This window comes from Seriola lalandi, unplaced genomic scaffold (assembly GCF_002814215.2).
Source record: "Seriola lalandi dorsalis isolate HSWRI2012SDOR001 ecotype SW California unplaced genomic scaffold, Sedor1 jcf7180002054342, whole genome shotgun sequence".
NCBI classification, from domain to species: Eukaryota; Metazoa; Chordata; class Actinopteri; order Carangiformes; family Carangidae; genus Seriola; species Seriola lalandi.
This window is the reverse complement of record NW_019524895.1, coordinates 13,718-33,668: the sequence shown is the minus strand read 5'-3', so window position 1 is coordinate 33,668 and position 19,951 is coordinate 13,718. Positions and strand designations below refer to the sequence as shown.

The window sequence follows — 19,951 nt, the reverse complement described above, 5'->3', positions numbered from 1 at the left end:
GTCAACAACTGTAAACACCACAGAAGAAGAGGTCGTTGTTTGCGTCGTAGTAGCAGAAGAAGAAGCGGTAGTACGATACAACCAGGGTGTGTTAGTTTGATTAAAGTATCGGGAACAGAAACCCGATGATTAAACTGATCTGAGGTGAGTCTGACCGGTTCGTGACGAACATTACTCGGTTACAGAAAACTTCTCCGGTTAAACACTCCGTTTTTTCACACATTACTCTGTTAGCGTTACCATTAGCAGTTTCCTGATAGCTTCAAACAAACTGAAACTTAAAAAACTCCACTTATCAATACAAATTAACGGTTAATAACGGTCAGTAACGGAAGTTGACGGTACGGTACAGACTGACCAGGGGTTGGGTAAATGTGTCGGTGATTCATCAGAGAGAAAAACGTCCCTTCACAAACCTCTGGTTAGCTTCAGCTAAGCTAACAGTGGCTAGTAAAGTTTAGTTAAACTATAGGAGCTAACCGCTAACAGCTAATGTGTTAGTGATCTGTATAAATCACAGTACATGTATAGAATATATAAAAGTACATATGTAGAATATATAACAGTCTATATATATGTTTGTATATGTGTTTAATAGAAGTGTTTTGTGACTGACAGATGTATTACTACCGGTATGAGAACACTGAGGTCAGCTGCTGCTACAAGTATCTCATGTTCAGTTACAACATCATCTTCTGGGTGAGTCACATCATCACACACACACACACACACACACACACACACACACACACATTCACCTGTTCAGGTGATCACTTTTTCCCCTGTTTACATGTTTTACTTATCATATACATCTACAGTACATGTTTGCCCATTTGACGTGTTTACATGCTGACTTGTTGACTTGGTTACTTGCTGCTATGTTTCTCCATTGACCTGCTGACTTGTTGACTTGTTCACCTCCTGACTTGTATACTTGCTGACTTGTTTACTTGCTGCCATGTTTATCCGTTGACCTGCTGACGTGTCGACTTGTTTACTTGCTGACTTGTTGTCATTGTGCTATGTTTATGTTTTGACCTGCTGACATGTTTATCTGTTTACATGTTGACTTGTTGGTGTGTTTACCCGAGGAACTGCCTCAGGCTGAGTTGTGTTTTCTCTGAATCATTTTCTTTTTCTGGGCGTTGGTTAAGAGGACTTCCTGTGTAGAGTAAAAGTTGTCTGAGGCTGAACAGGAAGAGTCTCAGCTGTTGAAACATCCTGAGTCACGTACAGACACGAACATTTTGATGTGAGAGCTTTCAGTCATTGTCTGTGGTCTTCCTCCTGTGGGGTTTTGATATACAGTGTGATGAAACTCCTTCTGGATAAAGTTTGGTGTCAGAGTGTGAATATAATATTTGCTTCATGTTGTTATTGGACAGTTTAACATCAGAGCTGAACATCATCTGCAGATGTTCAACACATTTACAACTACATCTGTAAGGAACATGAACATGAGTGATCAGTTTACACAAACTGGTTCCATCACATGATTCAACTCTATTATCATGTAAGAGGCTGGATCTGTGTTAACGCTGGTGTCTGATGGATCCATCTAATTGCTGGTGTGTGTGTGTGTGTGTGTGTGTGTGTGTGTGTGTGTGTGTGTGTGTGTGTGTGTGTGTGTGTGTTGCAGCTGGCTGGAGTTGCCTTCATTGCGGCTGGTTTCTGGGCCTGGAGTGAAAAGGTGAATTAACACATGCAGTCAAAAATAAGTATATTAACTATAAACTTAATAAAACAGCATCTGTCTCATATAAACAACATGTCATCATGTCAATATTAGGGATGGGTCATCAAATTATAAATAAATCAAAGAGTTTATGTGACTGTCTTTTGTAAATATATTTCTTCAGTTGTTTTTACCAGTGCCTGGTGGATAAATAATTCATTACTATTACCAGAAGGGGGAAGTAATGCATTTAAGAGCCATTTGCTTGCTGCCATTGAACAACAATCTACTACTATCACGAGGTTCTGGTCTGTTTTGGTTCACAGGGAATCCTGTTGGACCTGACCCAGGTGACCCAGCTGCATGGTTTCGACCCGGTCTGGTTAGTCCTGTTGGTCGGTGGAGTCACCTTCATCCTGGGATTCGCCGGCTGCGTGGGAGCTCTGAGAGAAAACATCTGTCTACTGAAGTTTGTACGTTAAAAACATCTGTTTACTTAAGTTGGTACATGAAAAACATCTGTACGCTCAAGTGTGTACGTTAAAAACATCTGTATGCTCAAGTGTGTACGTTAAAAACATCTGTACGCTCACGTTTGTATGTTTAAAAACATCTGTAAGCCCAATTTGTACATTAAAAACATCTTTCTGTGTGTTTTCTTTGAGGTTTAAAACCATGTTTGTGTTTTTTTCGTTCAGTTTTCGGGCATGATCGGCTTCATCTTCTTCCTGGAGCTGCTGGCGGCGGTGCTGGCTGTGGTTTTTCAGAGTCAGGTTAGAGCGTGGCTCAACGAGTTCTTCCTGGCGAACATCAAAGCGTACAGAGATGACATCGACCTGCAGAACCTCATCGACTCTCTGCAGAGGATGGTAACTCATCACTGTCCACTGACTTTACTCACATTTATTCTGTTAATCGTGTAAATACATTTGTCCTGGGACAAAATAAAAAATCATGGCCATCAAAGGTTTAGAGAAAAGCACAGGAAACTCAAAAGGCCTTTCTTTGTGTTAAGTGTCTTGCTTCTGGTTGGTAGAAGTATTTTTTTGTATAAGAGAACCGCTGCTGTGTTCAAGAACCGTTTAGTTTTTAGGATCTTGTTTGTGGTTAATTGAACGATTTTGATTGTTTACAAATCAAGTATTTTAAGTATCTCTCTTCTCTTGTCCCCTTCCTGTGAAGCTCAAGAAACTTTAAACTTTAGAAACTTGCACCTGTTGAAGGATGTAGTTTCATGTTGGATGAAGAATGTGGTTTTTGTACCAGAACAACTGCTGTGGAGCTCAGGAACCTTTTAGTTAACCTTTAAGTTAAACTTTTAGGATCTGGTTTCGTGTCGGGTGAAGGATCTTGTTTGATTTGAAGTTTGTTCTTTAAACAGAACAACTGCTGTGGAGCTGAGGAACCGAACGACTGGGACCTGAACGCTTACTTCAGCTGTAACGACACGAATCGCAGCAGAGAGAAGTGTGGAGTTCCCTTCTCCTGCTGCTTGTCTGATCCTGCTGTGAGTTTATCATTGATCAGTTCTTATCGATACACATCACTAGTCACCATGGTTACATAAAAAGATAAAAAGTTCTGTCTCACGGGTGCAGCTTGTGTTTGTTTCAGGACTCGGTGGTGAACACTCAGTGCGGCTACGACGTGAGAAACAAACCAAAGGTGAGGTTCTCACAAGAACCTTTTGATGAGGTCATAACAGGAACCTGGTAAGGTTCTCACAGGAGCATGTTCTCTAATGTTGTGTTATCTTCCTGTGCAGAAGGAGTGGAGTAATGACATCTACACTAAAGGGTGTATCGCAGCGTTGGAGGACTGGTTGCCTGGAAATCTCTACACTGTGGCCATTGTCTTCATCGTCATCTCTCTGCTGCAGGTACAAGCATCAACTTCACAGTGTTTGTTCTTTTCCGTGGAAAAGTTTATTTGTTTTAAATATACTAATCAACAATTACTACCCGTCTACCTGTTTACCTCTCGATCTGTCGACCTGTTTACCTGTCTACTAGTCGACCTGTTTACCTGTTTACCTCTCGACTTGTCGACCTGTCGACCTGTTTACCTCTCGACCTGTCTACCTGTTGACCTGTCTCTCTCTCTGTGATCAGATGGTGGGGATCTACCTGGCCAAGACTCTGGTCACCGACATCGAAAAAGCCAGATTCAGCTACTGAAGTCTACATCTTAAGGGGCGGCGCTTTACACCAGGTGTTACTGGAACAAGTTTCTTCATTCAGACACGTGCCTTCTTTTTGTACTTCTTCTTCTACTACTTCTTCTTCTTCACATCATCAGTTCAGCCTTCTGATGATGATGTTGCTGAAAACATGGCTTGCTTTGTCTGTTTACATTGACTGTTCAGAGACTCTGAAGTCCTGAGAGATATATTTTTTCAGTGTGAAAGATCCATCTGAAATCTTTGAGAACCTCAAAGTTCTGTTGATGTTTTTATTTTTATATTTAGATTTTCGTCTGACTGATCTGTAGCTGCTCAGCGCCACACTGCCTTCGCTTTTCCTATTTCCAATTTCTCGCTGCTACTCTTCAGACTGCAGCTTCAGTCTTTTTCTACTGTTTGAATGTTTGTTTGAACCAATGTGCCCTTTGACCTGATTGGCTGTTTACCCTTCAGTGCCTCCTTAATCATCATCATCATCGTCGTCATCATCATCATCATCATCATCATCAGTTTCAGTGATTTAAAACCGGTCTGAGGTGTCTGATCTCTGTTCAGGTGTAAATTCGACACAGAGAGGGAGGAGTCAGTGATGTCATCCAGGTGTGACACAGCAGGTGAAGTTCCCTCCTCACTCTGTGATCACAGCTTCATGTCGTTTAGAAATGATGCCACATCAGAGTGTAAAAACAGAGGTTGAACTTTATCCAATTAGAGCTCAACATATAAAGATGGCCCGGCCTCCAACACTGAAACTTCAAAATAAAAGCACAAACTGAATGATTATTTTCATTATCGATCAATCAGCTGACAGTTTTCACAGTCACAGTCGATCAGTGGAGCACATTGATCGATCAGTGGAGAGCACTGATTGACTGTGACTGTGAAAACTGTAAAAAAAAAAAAAAAAAAATCACATTTCCATAATCAGCTACAAATACAACAAAGAGCAGAAGCGAATCCTCGTGTGAACCTGGACACACGAGATTCGGTTTCTGATTCATTTTTCTGTTGATTGATTAATTGATTAATTGGCTGATTGTTGCATTAAAATGAAACTAATTGTAAACTGTGAAAGTGTCAAACTGATAAAGGTTCATTCAGGCTGCCTTTGAATCCTCAATCCAGACTACAGACTCTCACTGTACATATGTAGTACATACTGTTCCAGTACTGCATATAGTAGTAATATATCAGTATGTGGTACACAGAAGTACTGAACACTGGGAGTATCAGACTTTAAACAGTCTCAAGATAAAATCCTTTTAAAACAGAAATCTTTAAAATCGTGGACTGTTCCTTTAAAAGGCTTCAGGTCATGTGATCACATGTTTGATTAAATATGAAGGTTTTGAACTTTATTGACACTGGATTCATGTTAACAAGCTTTGAATAAATAAGGTGTGTTTGTTGAGTTACTTTGTATGAATAAAGGTTTCAGGATGTTTGAGCCTTTCCAGAGAGAATATTCAGAATTAATGTTAAACTTCTGCTTTAATTCTTTTATTGTTTTTCTCTTTCTGTTGATGAATTCATGGATGGATGATTTAATGTCTTCGGTTTGTTGTTTAAAAACCAGACAGCTTTTATTCTGAAGGAATTGTGTTTTTTTTTTTTTTATATAAAAGTGAATTTTTATCTTTTTATATTCAACTAAATAAAAAATTAAATTTGGTCAGAGTTTGTTGTTTGATCTTTTTTGTTCATTTATCAAAGTTAAATAGTTTTTTTAATGTAAGAAAAGTTCAAACGAAAGTAGAGAACAGAAGAAACTTTTATTTAAAACGTTTTTGTATTGATCACTTATTGATCAGAGTGTTTCAGTTTTCAGCTGATTGATTTTTAACATATTGATGTCACAAAGTGAAGAAGCAAATTTGATTCATGACATGAGAAGAAAAGTAAAGAATGAATTACACGTCGTGAATGAAACGTGAAGAAACTGAGTTTGGTCTGTTTTATTGATTATAATCTGATTAATCAATTAAAGGTCCATATTGTACAACTGTGTTTTACTTCAAGTGTTGATCCATCAAAATATATATTTGTGGTTTTAAAACCAAAAACCATCTCAGTGTAGTTTAACATCTCCTCTCTCAGGCTTCTCTCTGCAGCTCTAGTAACAACAGGTCGGTGAGCCAATCAGAAGAGAGGAGGCTCTGAGCCTCTCTTCTGATTGGCTGACTGTTTTCTGAGTTAATCCAATAAAAATAAAGCAGATTTCAGGTAAAACACTCAGAGAAACCAAATCCTGCAAGGTTTGGATGGTGGGTCCAGGTGGGCGGGGCTTGGTGACTGCTTTGTTGTGACATCACAAAGTTCCAGAAGTCCTGACGGCTGGTTTTAAGGCTCAGTTTCTGAATACAGGCTGTGTGCATTTCTCTGTGGACTGAGGCTTTGATACTTTCACAGTATTAATATAGAAGCTAGAGCTGATCTATAATCACACTACACATGGACAGAGACCTTTAGACTGGAAGAGCTTTAAGTAAAGAGTCACTTTGTGGATTCAGGGCAGGTAAATGAAGGTGTGACAGTGTTTACAGCCTGTTTCAGGTTGACTTTAACTCTCCAGCTCTTCCCTGACACCGACTCTCCTTTATGTGGAAAAACTTGACAACAAAATCTGCTCCTGATTCCTTAAATATTTTATTCTAAAGTCACTTCTTTGTCAACTGGACTGATTATCATAATTTGTGATCTGAGCTGTTTTGTTTTCAACAGCTTCATGTTCTCAAACGCCAAAGTTTCCTGCTCAATCTTTCTTAATAAACACGTTGTTCAATCACTTCCTGTGCGCGTGCATGAGTGCATGTGCGTGTGTGTGTGTGTGTGTGTGTCCACAGGGCGGCGCTGCACAGCACCATCTGAACCCTCAGAAACAGAAACACTCCGCAGTGCAGCAGCTCCTCTGAAACCTGAACCCCCCTCTCTCCTTCTGTCTGTACTCTCTGCACAGCCCCCTCCTCCCCCTCTCCTCCCCCTCTCCTCCTCCAGGGGAAGCGCGCTCTGCCAGAGCAGGCGGAGTCGGAAACGCGCAGCAGCGTCGGTCCGTCGTGTCTGCGGCTCCGCGGATTCTCTCGCCTCCCTCTCGGCTGTCGGATCCTCCGGGGAACGGCTTCTTCTTCCAGCCCGCGGGAAAGCGGCGGATCTTCGGCCTCACGGACGGACGGACCCGGCGGGCAGCGCGGCGGGGACATACCCGGCTCGGCTCGGCTCGCTTCCTCCTCCTCCCCCGGTGCGGTGGAAAAACCCGGACGGAGGCCCGCAGTGTGCGCTCAGCCTCCCGCAGGCCTCCGGCCCGGACTCCCGCTTTTCTCCCGGAAAATGGACGGATTCACCGGCAGTTTAGGTGAGTCCCGCGCGCCGCTCGCGCCCTCTACATCACCTGGTCACCTGTCCGTGCAGCGGCGGGAAGGTGAGAGCTGCACGCGCCTCTGGCGGCTTTACACGTGTCACTGCTGTATTTATCAGAAAGACTCTGCACCGCCCCTCCGGCGGCTGCTGGGCCACAAAAGCAAGTGCTCTTCCTGAAGTAGACTCTGCAGAGACCCGGACCCCCCCAAAGATAAAGACCTGGATCTGTTAGGGACCAGCAGAGACCAGCAGGGAGCTTTTATTGGCTCTGAGACTCTGAAGGTCCTCAAACCACAGCTTGGAAACCAGACTGTTGTAGTGTGTGTGTGTGTGTGTGTGTGTGTGTGTGTGTGTGTGTGTGTGTGTGTTATAATATGTGTGGACTCTGATCTGCAGAACAAAGAGTCAGGAAATGATTTATTTATTCATCCAGTCTGTTCACACACACACACATGTATGTGTGTGTGTGTGTGTTTCAGGATGTAGTCTGCAGTATATAAACAGATGTCGGAGTGATACTGAATGAAATTAAACTGAAGAACAAAGGAAGCAGCAGCTGATATAAAGTGACTGAACTTTATAAAAACATTGATCAGCTTGTTTCAGGTCATTCAGATCAATCAAACTTTATGTCACCTGTGACGCAGGTGAGTGCCAGTCAGAGTGTTGCAGCAATGAATCAAACAGGAAATAAAAACAACTAAACCAATAAAACATAAAAACAAGACAACACACAATAACAAATAAAACGGGTCAAAGGTCACCTGCAGCAGGTACACGTCGCTGTATTCAATATGAATTAATTAATTAATTAATTTATATTTATGTTTTTTTTATTTTTTATTAAAAACTCCTCAAAGTTCAATAACATGAAAACAAACCCTGAACTTGAACTTTTATTTTCAATTTTTCATTTAAACTGGGAAGATGATCCATTAAAATTGTTTTAATAACACACAGTTTATATCAGAGTCTAATCCTTTCATTTCTCCGGTAGTAAACCGCCTTAAAAATCACATTAGTAATCAATATTTTGTGATGTAGTTGGTGTCAGTGTTTGTTTGTGTGTGTTTGTGCTGGTGTGATCAGGACACGAAGACAGACTCTGACTGTGGTTTAGATACAACAAACAGTCAGACTTCAGATAGACTGAGTCTGAATTCATCTGTTGCACAAAGCAGTTTAGTGCTTGACTATCTTAAGCCGGACTGTGGTGCAATGATTTCTGGGTAAATTAAGACTTTTTTCAATATAAAAGCTCCGTTTGCCCTTAGAAGAAAATGTTTGTCTTTTGGTGGAATTCAACAGTTAAAAGGACGTTTTATTTTGGAAATTCAGCGGAAAAGAGAAACAATAAAAATGAAAAAATCTAATTTGTTCAGTGCAGGTGTCATAAGTTGTTACCATGGCAACATTAGGTCTTAGGCCTGAGTTAGCCTGGGGGTAAGGTGTCCAATGTTTTTGTCTTATTATTAGTCAGTTTTCATTTTTGTGAGATACTTTTACCTGCATTTAACTAGAATATGAGCAACATGAAGACTGGACCAACACCACAGACCAGTCCGAGTTAGGTCTCCTCAGATTCTCTGGATTGTCCAGGATCCTCATTTAAAAACCACTTCGTACGCACAAAACAGACGTAAACAAGCATGCAAAAGTTTCCACCCTGTGACCACCTGTGACATCATCACCTGTGACAGAGAGAAACATCTGTATGCTCGATGTGTGTTATGTTTTTTTAGATGATTAATACGCCACACACTGTTTTATAAATGAGGTCCCATGTCTGTCCTGGTCCGTCTGTGTCTCAGTCTTTGGTCTGGACCGGTCCTGTTGTGGTTTTGGGTCTCAGACAGCAGGACTGGAGGCAGGAAGTCGGTTACAGACGGGTCCCTGTGGAGGACAAACATTAATGCTGTGTTGGATGGATGGTCTACATGAGTCCAGGACCAATGAGGTTCATGTTGCTTCATGAATAGAATGATGAATCTGTTTTAAAAGACCAGGTCTGAGGTTTAGAATCTGCTCTGGGTTTTGATGTTGTCTCTGGTCTGATCCTGGACCTTTTAAAGAATCCAGGCGATGATGTTTTCATGTTGGAGGCTCGACCTTTGACAAATTTATCATCGCTTTGGATAAAAGAGTCAACCCGGTGAATCAGCTTGTCGGTTCAGTCTTTGTTCTCACCAACTTTTAAAGGATGTATATGTGAGGTTTTGTATTTGCTACATAGCTAACGTTAGCTTTAGCAGCTGTTTACCAGTCTGGAAGAAATGTGAAAAGTTCCGCATCAAACTTAATTCTGTCTCCAGAGGTGGAAAACAACCCTCTTGATTTGCTTCTATTTCTATCACTTCTTTAATTCTACTGAAGTTAGCATGCTAACCAGCTAGCTCCAGTGAAGCTGTCACTTTCTGATACTGAGTCACTGTAGTGTCCAGTCCAGTTGTAAACAAAACAGTGGCTGAAGATCTTGGCTGAAGACTGGTAAATAAACAGCTGTTGATGCTAACGTTAGCTACACAGCATTAGTAAAACATACAAATGGCTCCTTTAAATCATCAGTAGTCGCTCTATTGTGGTTTCTCTCTCTTTCTTGTTCCTGAGCTGCGAACTTGAACACATCAGGCCGTTCAGATGTGGTTGTGATTTAGTTTGGTGAAGATCAGATCAAATGAGTCATTAACACAAACCTGTGACTAGCTACATGGTGACGCTGTGAGGAGGTGACCCTGCAGCTTAATGTCGTCAACATTTATAGTTCCATTGATATTAGAGGAGAGAGACGTCAAGGAATCAAAAAATCGTACATCTGAACTGACACTGGTGGTGTCACTGAGGTATTTGTGGGGACGGGATTTGAAGAAAGAGGGATATAATTATAACAGCTTAAGCTGATGTTGCTCCAGACTGACCAATGGGATGAAAGACAAAAAACAACACAGGTACTAACAGGTGATTACTTGTATTTCCAGGGAACTAACAGAGTCTTTACTCAGATTACCTGAAGCACAGTGACAGGTTGTACCTGTTAACGCTTCAGATCCTCAGACACACCTGTGGCGGATCAGTCTGGTCTGAACTGGGATCAGATTTACACAGGAACACGATCATCAGCTGTTTCACATGTTGCTGCTGCAAACTCGTCTTTAGAGTCGAGCCGACTTCGTCTGAAACCAAGTGTTTCTACCTGATCTGAAAGTAAAAGAGATGTGATGTGGTTTGAATATGGCATCCGACTCTGACATCACACTCTCCTCCCTCACTGATTGGTCAGCTGTGTGGAGGCAGGACTCTAAGGCTTTGTCCACACTGATGCATTTTCATTTTAAAATGGTATTTTAAAACAAAGACTAGCGTTCTAGCCCGTGACCATTCACCTACACTGGGCATGTGCGAGCTGGTGTAAACAGGAAGTAGATTTTCTACTCTTCTGTTGATTGGTTGCAGTAGATCTTCTGAAGGAGGAACAGCAAAGACAGTTTCTGTACACCCAGACTACAACACAACCCTAGAGTTTTCAAAATAAAACACAACCCCAGAGTTTTCAGAATAAAACGGGTCCTGCTGCGTTTCTGAAAGTCTCCGTTTTAGGCGCTCAGAAACTCTACAGTAGTGTGGATGCCAGGAGTTAACGTAGAAAACTCTGGGGTTGTGTTGTAGTCTGGACAGACAGAACTTTGTAAACGATGAGGTCACACCCACGGTCTCTCCTGATTGGCTCTCATCAGCCTGGACTACCAGTGGTGAATACAACATAATAATGAATGACAGCGTTACTGACCTTGTTGTCTTTGCACCTGTTGTTCACTTACATTACATTTTGCTGTTCCTCATTTGTTGTATTTAAAGTAACTAATTAATTACAGAGAAGACAATGTACTTCCTGTTTACACCAGCTCGCACATGTTCAGTATGTGATAAGGTATGTTAGTTTGGATGGAGATCATTTTAGTTTTAAAACGCCGTTTTAAAATGTAAACATAGTACTGCGGATGCAGCCTAAAAATGTCTTCAGTTGTCTTCTCCATATTTAAACCCATGACACCAGCTCTGACCTCCACCTTCAGATCAAGTAGAAACACTCATGGAGGTGGGTCAAGGTCGACAACGCGCCGTGCAAACTGGTTCTGCTGCAGAAGAACTGGACTCAGAGTTTCCAGATGGTCGAGCAGACAGACTGCTGACACACTAACCTACAGACACACACACACACACACACACACACACACACACACACAGGAAGAACGAAGAATGTGTTGGATTGTTTCCTGGACCAGAAAGAGTGTGGAGGCTTGAATGTCTGTCTCTGTGAGGACCAGTGTCGGTTTAAACCTCTGTAGTGAGGACAGTCCAGCTCTTTGAGGACACGTTGTGCGGTCCTCAGAACTTCAGAGTCCTGTTTGAAGGTTCGGGTTTGGATCGGGGTCAGAGACCTGGAAACATGTCATGACAACGAGGGTCCTCACAAGTACAGCCAGACAAACGTGTGTGTTTGAGTGAAAAATGTGGACTTCCCTCCCTGTTGTTGTTGGAGTCAGCTGAACTGAATTACAGAGCCCACTATCTGTGTGTGTGTGTGTGTGTGTGTGTGTGTGTGTGTCTGTGTGTGTGTCTGTGTGTGTGTCTGTGTGTGTGTGTGTCTGTGTCTCTGTGTGTGTGTGTCTGTGTCTGTGTATGTGTGTGTGTGTGTGTGTTGTAGTAAAGCAGACATGCAGACACATGCAGCGTCTACATGTCTGAACCTTTACTTTTTCTCTGCTGCTGCATCACTGACTCAAAAACAATCAGAAAAATCAGCTGATTATTAATAAATCATTTTCTTCACAGTTAAAATTTATAAATTAAATCCCCACAAACGCACTCTCACTCTGTCGGTTTGAGTTCTGCTTTACCAGAAACATGAAAAATTAAAATACTGGATATTGACTGATACTGATCAATACCAGATTGATAAGCTCAATGATCAGCAATCTGCTTTCTGCATCCTCCTCATAATAGACATGATTCTCAAATGTAGATCTGGTGGTTCACTCCTCACACATCAATCAATAATGCTCTCTGATTGGATGTCAGTTGACTGGGTGTAACCATGACAACTGACTGATACTTAAGATAGTAGTGATATTACAAGTTAATTTGATTTATTTTAAATGTTTAAATGTTGCACCATCCATTTTTATTGATCCGGCTTATGTTTTAATCCATCGACACAGGCTGAGTAACTTTTCAAGTTTAATTTACACTATTGATTATAGATCGAAAGCGTATTTTGACGCGTCAAGTCTGTTCTAGCTTCTGTTACGTGTGTAACTGCAGTGATTGTGTCCTGACCTTCGAGTGCTGCCAGAACACAGACGACCTACACTTAGTCATGCACCTGAACGCATCCTTTGTAGACACTGTAACATGGTGAAAACAGTTATTATAACATTATAAAGGTTTACAGTCAGACAGACAGTCACGTCCTGTAAACTGTGATGTGTTCAGTGACACTGTGTGAATATGACAGTTTTACATTTATTGTTCCTGTTCAACTGTTTCCTTCATGAAACAGGAAAAATATGAAGGTTTCGGTATCAGTCTGACTGAGAGTCACTGAAACCCAGAATTAAACTGACAACACACACTTTAAAACACGGAGGTGTGTGTGTGTGTGTGTGTGTGTGTGTGTGTGTGTGTGTGTGTTGTGAAGGGGCGGCACTTAGAGCTGAGGAATGTGGGAGACAGCTGTGAAATATGACACATACACCAGTGTGTAACACCCCCCCACCCCCACCCGCTTTCATACATGCACGCAGACACCTGAATGCTGAACCCCCCCCCCCCATCTGTATTTACAGACAGTTTAAACATGTAAACAACACATGAACATTTTTAACTTTAATGACTGTAATGATGATTTTATTTTGAAAGGACTGTGTCTTTCAGCTGATGTGGTGATGCTGCAGATACAGACAACCATGAGTCCACCTTAACTCCAGGTTACATGTAAAGTTAGGGTGGAGTGTGTTAAGGTGGAGTGTGTTAAGGTGGAATGTTAAGGTGGGATGACATATTGACACCCAGTGTCTGTGTGTGACTGTAGATGACAGTATGTCCGGAGCGAGTGTCTCAGATGTCAACGATCGTCTGTCTGCTCTGGAGCTCCGTGTCCAGCAGCAGGAGGATGAGTTGACGGTAATGAAAGCTGCTCTCGCCGACGTCCTGCGGCGTCTCGCTGCCACTGAAGACTCCGCTGCCTCCACGACCAAAAAACAGCAAGGAGGGAAAGGTAAGGTTTCCTGTTTTTAACCAGTTAAAGAGTAAAGACTGAATTTAACCAGTTAAAGACGGAATATAAATTGGTTAAACTGTTGAATTCAGTCTTTAACTGGTTGTGGTTGGTGTTAACAGCGGTGTGTTTCCCCCTCAGGTGGTGCTGCTCTGCGTGAAGCCTACTCGATGTCCTGTATCGCTAACGGGGGAACATCTGGACGAAAGAGAGACTCCACATCTGTCACCAGGAAGGAGACATTGTCATCCGCCGCCAAGAGGTAAAAAGAGATGGACAAACATTTGTTACAGTTTCCATGTTTCTGTTCTGAAGCCTCGTGTATTTAAATCTGTGTGTTTTTACTTCACAGCTGATTTCAGCAGATCTGATCAATCTGATCAATATCTGCTATTATTTATTTATGCCCAATGCTGTAACCTGTCCAGTCGAAACCAGGCTGGAATCCAGTAGAAGGGAGTAGAGTTAGTCAGCAGCCTGATTTGAAGTTTATTTTAAGTAGCTGGTTCTCGATCACTGGGGTCATTAAGTAGAACACAGTAGAATCTCAAGAGAAGCAGCAGAGCGACAGTACTCATTTCTGATCTCTCACAGTCCTGGTTTTGTCCACAGGAAGAAGGAAGTCAGCAGCCTGCGGTCTCAGACGGATTTTGGTGGTTTGAATCGTTGCAGTAAACACAGTAGACTCAGTAGATGTACAGTAGAACCAGTAGAACCAGTAGAAAGAGTAGAACCTGTAGAGTCAGTAGTTTGTAGTCTCTCATGGTCCTGGTTTTGTCCACAGTGGAGCAGACAGGAAAAAGGAGGTCAGCAGCCAGCGGTCTCAGATGGAGGAGATCCGGGAGCGTGAGGAACCACCTCACCCAAAGGACTCGTCCCCCTCTCCCTCCTCCCCCCACCCTCCCCAGACCTCTCAGACCCCCCAGCCACAGAGACCGACCCAGTCCGCAGACAGCAGTAAAGGCCACGCCCCTCCGAAAAGGTTCCACTTTGTGATTTGTCAGCTGCATCTGACCTCACTTCCTGCTGACGCTGCTCTGAGATCATTCTGTCGATGGTTACTAACCCCGCCCCCAGGATCCACAGTCCTCCTCTGCACCTGACCATTAGGTACAGGTGCTCCTGATTGGCTGAACGCAACCGATCCAGCTAATCAGGTGTAGAAAGAACAGGGACTGTGGCTCCTCAGGAGCAGGTGTCAGTGACCTCCTGGAGATCCTGGATCCTCCTGACTCCTCTTTTTGCTTTGTTGTTAGAAAGCTCAGGCTGGGCCGTTTGATCAAAACTACTAACCTGGGCTCCTCCCAGCTTCACCTGAGGACCTCCTCTCCCAGTGGACCTCCTCTGGTCTAACTCCTCCTGCTCCTCCTCTGCTCTAACTGGACCTTTCTTAGGCCTCCTGGAGATTCTTGATCCTTTAGGAATTTCTGTGAGATCTTGAGGATCCAGGAGATTCAGGAGCTTCACGAGACCCCCTGGAGATCCTGAAATCTCCTGAGACCTCCTGGAGCTTCCTTGAGATCCTGGATCCTCCTGACTCCTCTTTCCTCTTCGCTGGTAGAAAGCTCAGGCTGGACTGTGTGTGTTTTTTATCAAAGCTACTAACCTGTTCTCCTCCAAGCTTTACCTGAGGACCCGCTCCTCCTGCTCTTTCTCCTCTTCCTCCTCCACCTCCTCCTCTCCTCCTCCTCCAGCAGGCCTCCCGCAGTCTGGGCTTTGAGTTTCTGATGTGTCCCAGCTCACTAACCTCCTCCTGGGTTGTGTGTTGTTAGTTTCTGAATCAGTTCAGTGAACTAAATGACGACTGAAGTTTTAATCAGTTAAATCTGAACACAGGACATGACTAGTCCAGGACTACTAACCAGGTTACAACGAGGTCACACCTCCACGCCCCCCATCAACATGTTGACGTTCTGACCCATGAGTTCTCAGTTAATATTACATTATTACATAAGTTATTACTACCTTATTACATGAGTTAATACTACATTATTACATAAGTTATTACATAAGTTATTACTACCTTATTACACTGATACAATGTAGTGATTAGGTTGTTACGTGAGCATGCAGTAATTACTATGTTATTACAGGAGCTATTGCTACATTATTATATGGGTACGCAGTAGTTATTACTACGTTATTACATAACATATTACTACCTTGTTACATGAGTATGCAGCAGTTATTACTACCTTATTACATGAGTTAATACTACATTATTACACTGATACTATGTAGTGATTAGATTGTTATGTGAGTATGCAGTAATTACTACGTTATTACATGAGTTATTGCTACATTATTACATGTGTACACAGTAGTTATTACTACATTATTACATGAGTTATTACTACATTTCTACATGAGTACGCAGTAGTTATTATTATATTATTACATGAGTTATTACTACATTATTACATGTGTAAGCAGTAGTTATTACTACATTATTACATGAGTTATTACTACATTTCTACATGAGTACGCAGTAGTTATTATTATATTATTACATGAGTTATTACTACATTATTACATGAGTTATTGCTACATTATTACATGTGTATGCAGTAGTTATTACTACATTATTACATGAGTTATTACTACATTTCTACATGAGTGCGCAGTAGTTATTATTATATTACATGAGTTATTACTACATTATTACATGAGCTATTACTACATGTGTACGCAGTAGTTATTAGTACTCAGAAGTACTCAGAAGTTATTAATACATTAATACACTAATACTTGGTAGTTATTACATTATTATGAGTACTCAGTTATTACTACATTATTATACGAGTATACAGTAGTTATTACTACATTATTACTTGAGTATCCAGTAGTGATTACTACATTATTACATGAGTTATTACTACATTTCTACATGAGTACGCAGTAGTTATTATATTATTACATGAGTTATTACTACATTATTACATGAGCTATTACTACATTACTACATGTGTACGCAGTAGTTATTACTACATTATCTTTTACACTGTTCATGTCCTGGCCCCTGAGTCTGTTGCTGCATAATTAAAATACAGAAGCTCAAAATATTAAAGATGTGAAGTGATAAAATGTGGAAGATGAATCTCAGGACAAAAAGCTTCACATACAGAATCAAATTCATGAAATACATCAACAACAGAAACGTGACAGTGAAAGACGTGCAGTCGTCATCTGGAGCTGAACAGATTCTCTAGTCATGCTTCATCATCATCATCATCCTCCTTCTACAGCACTACTGTGTTACTGACTGTGTTTCTGTGTGTTTCTCTTCTCTTGGTGTGTATATCTGTGTGTGTATATTCTGTGTGTGCGTGTTCAGGGGACCCAGTGTGAAGCGGTCCTCAGGTATGGAGCGTTCTCAGAGCAGCACCTGGGAGAGTTCAGAGGAAAACAGGAATAAACTGGTGAAAGCTGCATCCACCTCCAAGCTGCTGGCCAAGGTGGTCAAGAACACTGAGAGGTATCAACACACACACACACACACACACACACACACACACTCACACACACACACACACACACACACACATATGTTAACACACATGAAGCTGCACAAAGCCAGTGGTTGGTATTTTAATGGAAACTGACATTACTGTGAATCTTAAGACTGAGATGTTCGTTTTTCTTCTTCTGTCTTTTTTCAGGCACAAAGACCCAGTGGTCAGTCAAGGTAAACACATGTTCATCTTCAGCATAACAGGACCATAGTCATCATCATCATGTGTTACAGCCAATAGGAAGCCAGAGCCGCCGCCAACAACAACACTGCCTCTGAGACATTTCAAACATTTCCCTTTACTGGTTCCTCAAGTGTTTAGTTTCCATCTGAGTCTCAGATTCAGTGTTTGCAGTTGTTGTTTGTTGTTGTGTTATTGTTATTGTTTGTGTTTGTGTCGACGTTTGTGTTGTTTTTGTTGATGGTTGTGTTGTTGAGTGACGATGTCTTTGTCCCAAACCAGCCAAAATGTCGACCCGAGAGAAAAACAGCCAAGCTGGTAAGTCCTGATGAGTCGTCAGAGCGAGCTAGCAGGCTAACAACAAGCTAACAAGCTAACATGCTAACAGCAGCTGAATCAGCGCTTCCTGTTTCTGCTCTAAACCAATCACATCTCTCTGTCTCTCTCTCTCTCCCTCTCTCCCTCTGCTTTATATTGTCAGCCTTGCTCACCCTCCTGCTCTCTCTCCCCTTCAGACTGTTCAGGTGATGTCACACCTGTCTGTGGCTCCGCCCCCAACATCATTTACCTCCATATAAGGTCGAACAGGTGATTTTTTAAAAATGAATCCTCCTGATGAGACTGATTATTAAAGGACCAATCAGTCATACCAACAGAAACCCCGCCCACCACCTCAATGTCAGTGACATGATTGGACACTGATGTCACCCCCACGTTAATTGACAGCTCATTCAAGGTCAAATAAAATCATGTTTTTTAACAGCAGTGATTCTGTGGAGGTAAACTACAACACAGCACCTGCTTCACCTGCATCACCCGCATGACATCAACTCCTCCTTACCTGTCCCTCACCTGTCTCTCAGCTGACCCTCACCTGTCTGTCTGTCTGACTTTGATTGTTGTGTCTCATTGAATCAGCAGGTCTCAGTCTGTGTCAGGTGATCTGACACAGACTGAGACCTTTAATGTTACCTGTTCTAACAGGTCACAGTTCACCTGTAACAGAGAACAGTAAAAGACTGGGGCGTTGTGATCCCGATCGGTCTTTTATCGATTATCTGTATCCAAATTCAATCCAATATTTGTGTTTGGTGACAACGAGACTCAAAACAAATTCAAAGCCACCTCCTGGGATGAAGCATGTCCTCCTCTCTGTGTCTCTCTGCCGTTTCAGAGGGGAACCTCATCAAGATGTTCATGCGTGGTCGACCAATCACCATGTTCATCCCGTCAGACGTGGAGAGCTACGTCGACGTTCGGACAGAACTTCCTCCAGAGAGACTGAAGCTGGAGTGGGTGTATCCTTCACTGATAGGACACAGTTACGTCCAATAGTAGTCATAGTAACAACAAATCATGTTGATGATAATGAATCGTGTTGTTCAACACGTCATGCAAGAAAAAGTTCTTCATGTTCAGGGACAACCGCTTCACATTTATTACAAATTGAAGACAACGTCAACAGTTGAAAACTAAACACAGCAGCTTCACACAGTATTCAGACTCCTTCACTCTATATAAGAATAATAATAAAAACAATGATAATAATGATAATAATAAGCCTTATTTATGTAACACCTGAGAACGTAGTAGTGTAGACGTAGCCTCAGTAAATCAGCAGTATTCATTTCCTAGATCCTCAGTAGATCATCCTGAAGAGACCTTCAGTAGCTCCTCAGTAGATCTCCACTAGAACCCTTTCAGTAGATCCTCAGTAACTTCATTAGATCCTCTGCGGATCATCAGTAGATCTCCTGGTGCTTCATTGGCTCACAGTGGTAGAGACTGGAGAGCGAACGTCTTCCTCAGTAGGAATGTAAATCTTCAGGAGATCTGTGGTAAACCCTCAGTAGATGTTGAGTAGATCTCAGTAGATGTCCAGGTTCCTCCTTGACCTTGGACAGGTACGGTTACCGTGGCCGCGACTGCAGAGCGAACGTCTACCTCCTTCCAACTGGAGAGATTGTTTACTTCATCGCCTCCGTCGTGGTTCTGTTCAACTACGAGGAGCGGACTCAGAGACATTACCTCGGACACACCGACTGTGTCAAGTGGTGAGAAAACGCTCGCACGTCATCCAGCACCTGCTGCTCTCCCATTGGTCTGTGGTGACAGGCGAGTGACGTCGTCTCTTTTATGTCTCCGTCAGTCTGGCCATCCATCCTGATAAGATCCGGATCGCTACAGGACAGATCGCCGGCGTGGACAAAGACGGACGGGTGAGGGCCGACATGGCTTATTAGACGTTTCTCATCAACGACGAAACACAAACAACAATGGACAAATTAACTAATTACTGTTTTTATGCGAAGTCCGACACCTGTAACCATGGTAACAGCACACAGCAAAGATGGAGACGGCTGTAACTTCAGAAGGATTTAAATTCATGACATAAATGTGACAAAGATTTCACTCTAATGTCTCACTAAACAATAATAATACTAATAAAATGATGATGATAATAATAATAATAATGAATAATAATAATGATAATAATGGTAATGAACCTGTGGTGTGTTCAGGCGCTGCAGCCTCACGTTCGTATCTGGGACAGCGTCAGTCTGTCGACTCTGCAGGTCATCGGTTTGGGAACGTTCGAGCGAGGCGTCGGCTCCCTGGCTTTCTCCAAAGCTGTGAGTATCACCAGCTGCATCATGGGAAGTGTAGTCTGCACAGACCACGGTGCTGAGTTCACTGTAATTCTGTAACTGTAACTTTTAAATCTCATCTGATCACTGAAAACAGAACAGAGTAATTTATCAAATTCATGTCAC

At 42.2% G+C, this 19,951-nt stretch overlaps 2 protein-coding genes across 3 annotated transcripts in view; both read left to right on the top strand.

Moving 5' to 3' along the window:
* The first annotated feature begins 9 nt into the window (after window positions 1–9).
* Window positions 10–5,528, top strand: tspan14 (tetraspanin 14). Of its 2 annotated transcripts, none has more exons than XM_023407625.2 (9): window positions 10–144; window positions 619–699; window positions 1,640–1,690; window positions 2,002–2,148; window positions 2,374–2,544; window positions 3,057–3,182; window positions 3,290–3,340; window positions 3,444–3,554; window positions 3,787–5,528. In XM_023407625.2, the coding sequence occupies exons 2-9, from the start codon at window positions 619–621 to the stop codon at window positions 3,850–3,852; spliced, it is 804 nt and encodes a 267-aa protein (XP_023263393.1). In that variant the 5' UTR covers window positions 10–144; the 3' UTR covers window positions 3,853–5,528. The 2 variants fall into 2 exon arrangements, with proteins under 2 accessions (XP_023263393.1, XP_023263392.1); XM_023407624.2 differs by having other exon boundaries at window positions 3,441–3,554.
* A 1,302-nt stretch (window positions 5,529–6,830) lies between these two features.
* The window catches only part of eml4 (EMAP like 4), a 21,364-nt gene continuing 8,243 nt past the window's right edge, over window positions 6,831–19,951 (top strand). Inside the window, exons 1-11 of the mRNA XM_087174354.1 lie at window positions 6,831–7,206; window positions 13,300–13,485; window positions 13,627–13,747; window positions 14,270–14,467; window positions 16,820–16,960; window positions 17,145–17,170; window positions 17,460–17,495; window positions 18,352–18,475; window positions 19,082–19,231; window positions 19,327–19,396; window positions 19,700–19,810. Of these exons, the coding sequence (XP_087030480.1) occupies window positions 7,182–7,206; window positions 13,300–13,485; window positions 13,627–13,747; window positions 14,270–14,467; window positions 16,820–16,960; window positions 17,145–17,170; window positions 17,460–17,495; window positions 18,352–18,475; window positions 19,082–19,231; window positions 19,327–19,396; window positions 19,700–19,810 (1,188 nt within the window). The 5' untranslated portion in view covers window positions 6,831–7,181. The remainder of the gene's footprint in view (window positions 7,207–13,299; window positions 13,486–13,626; window positions 13,748–14,269; window positions 14,468–16,819; window positions 16,961–17,144; window positions 17,171–17,459; window positions 17,496–18,351; window positions 18,476–19,081; window positions 19,232–19,326; window positions 19,397–19,699; window positions 19,811–19,951) is intronic.

Bases quoted from the DNA above. Each gene is read 5' to 3' on its own strand.
- tspan14 (XM_023407624.2), top strand. From the start codon at position 619: ATGTATTACTACCGGTATGAGAACACTGAGGTCAGCTGCTGCTACAAG. The intron at 3,341-3,440 runs GTGAGGTTCTCA...CTTCCTGTGCAG, and splicing joins ACGTGAGAAACAAACCAAAG to AAGGAGTGGAGTAATGACAT. The intron at 3,555-3,786 runs GTACAAGCATCA...CTCTGTGATCAG, and splicing joins TCGTCATCTCTCTGCTGCAG to ATGGTGGGGATCTACCTGGC.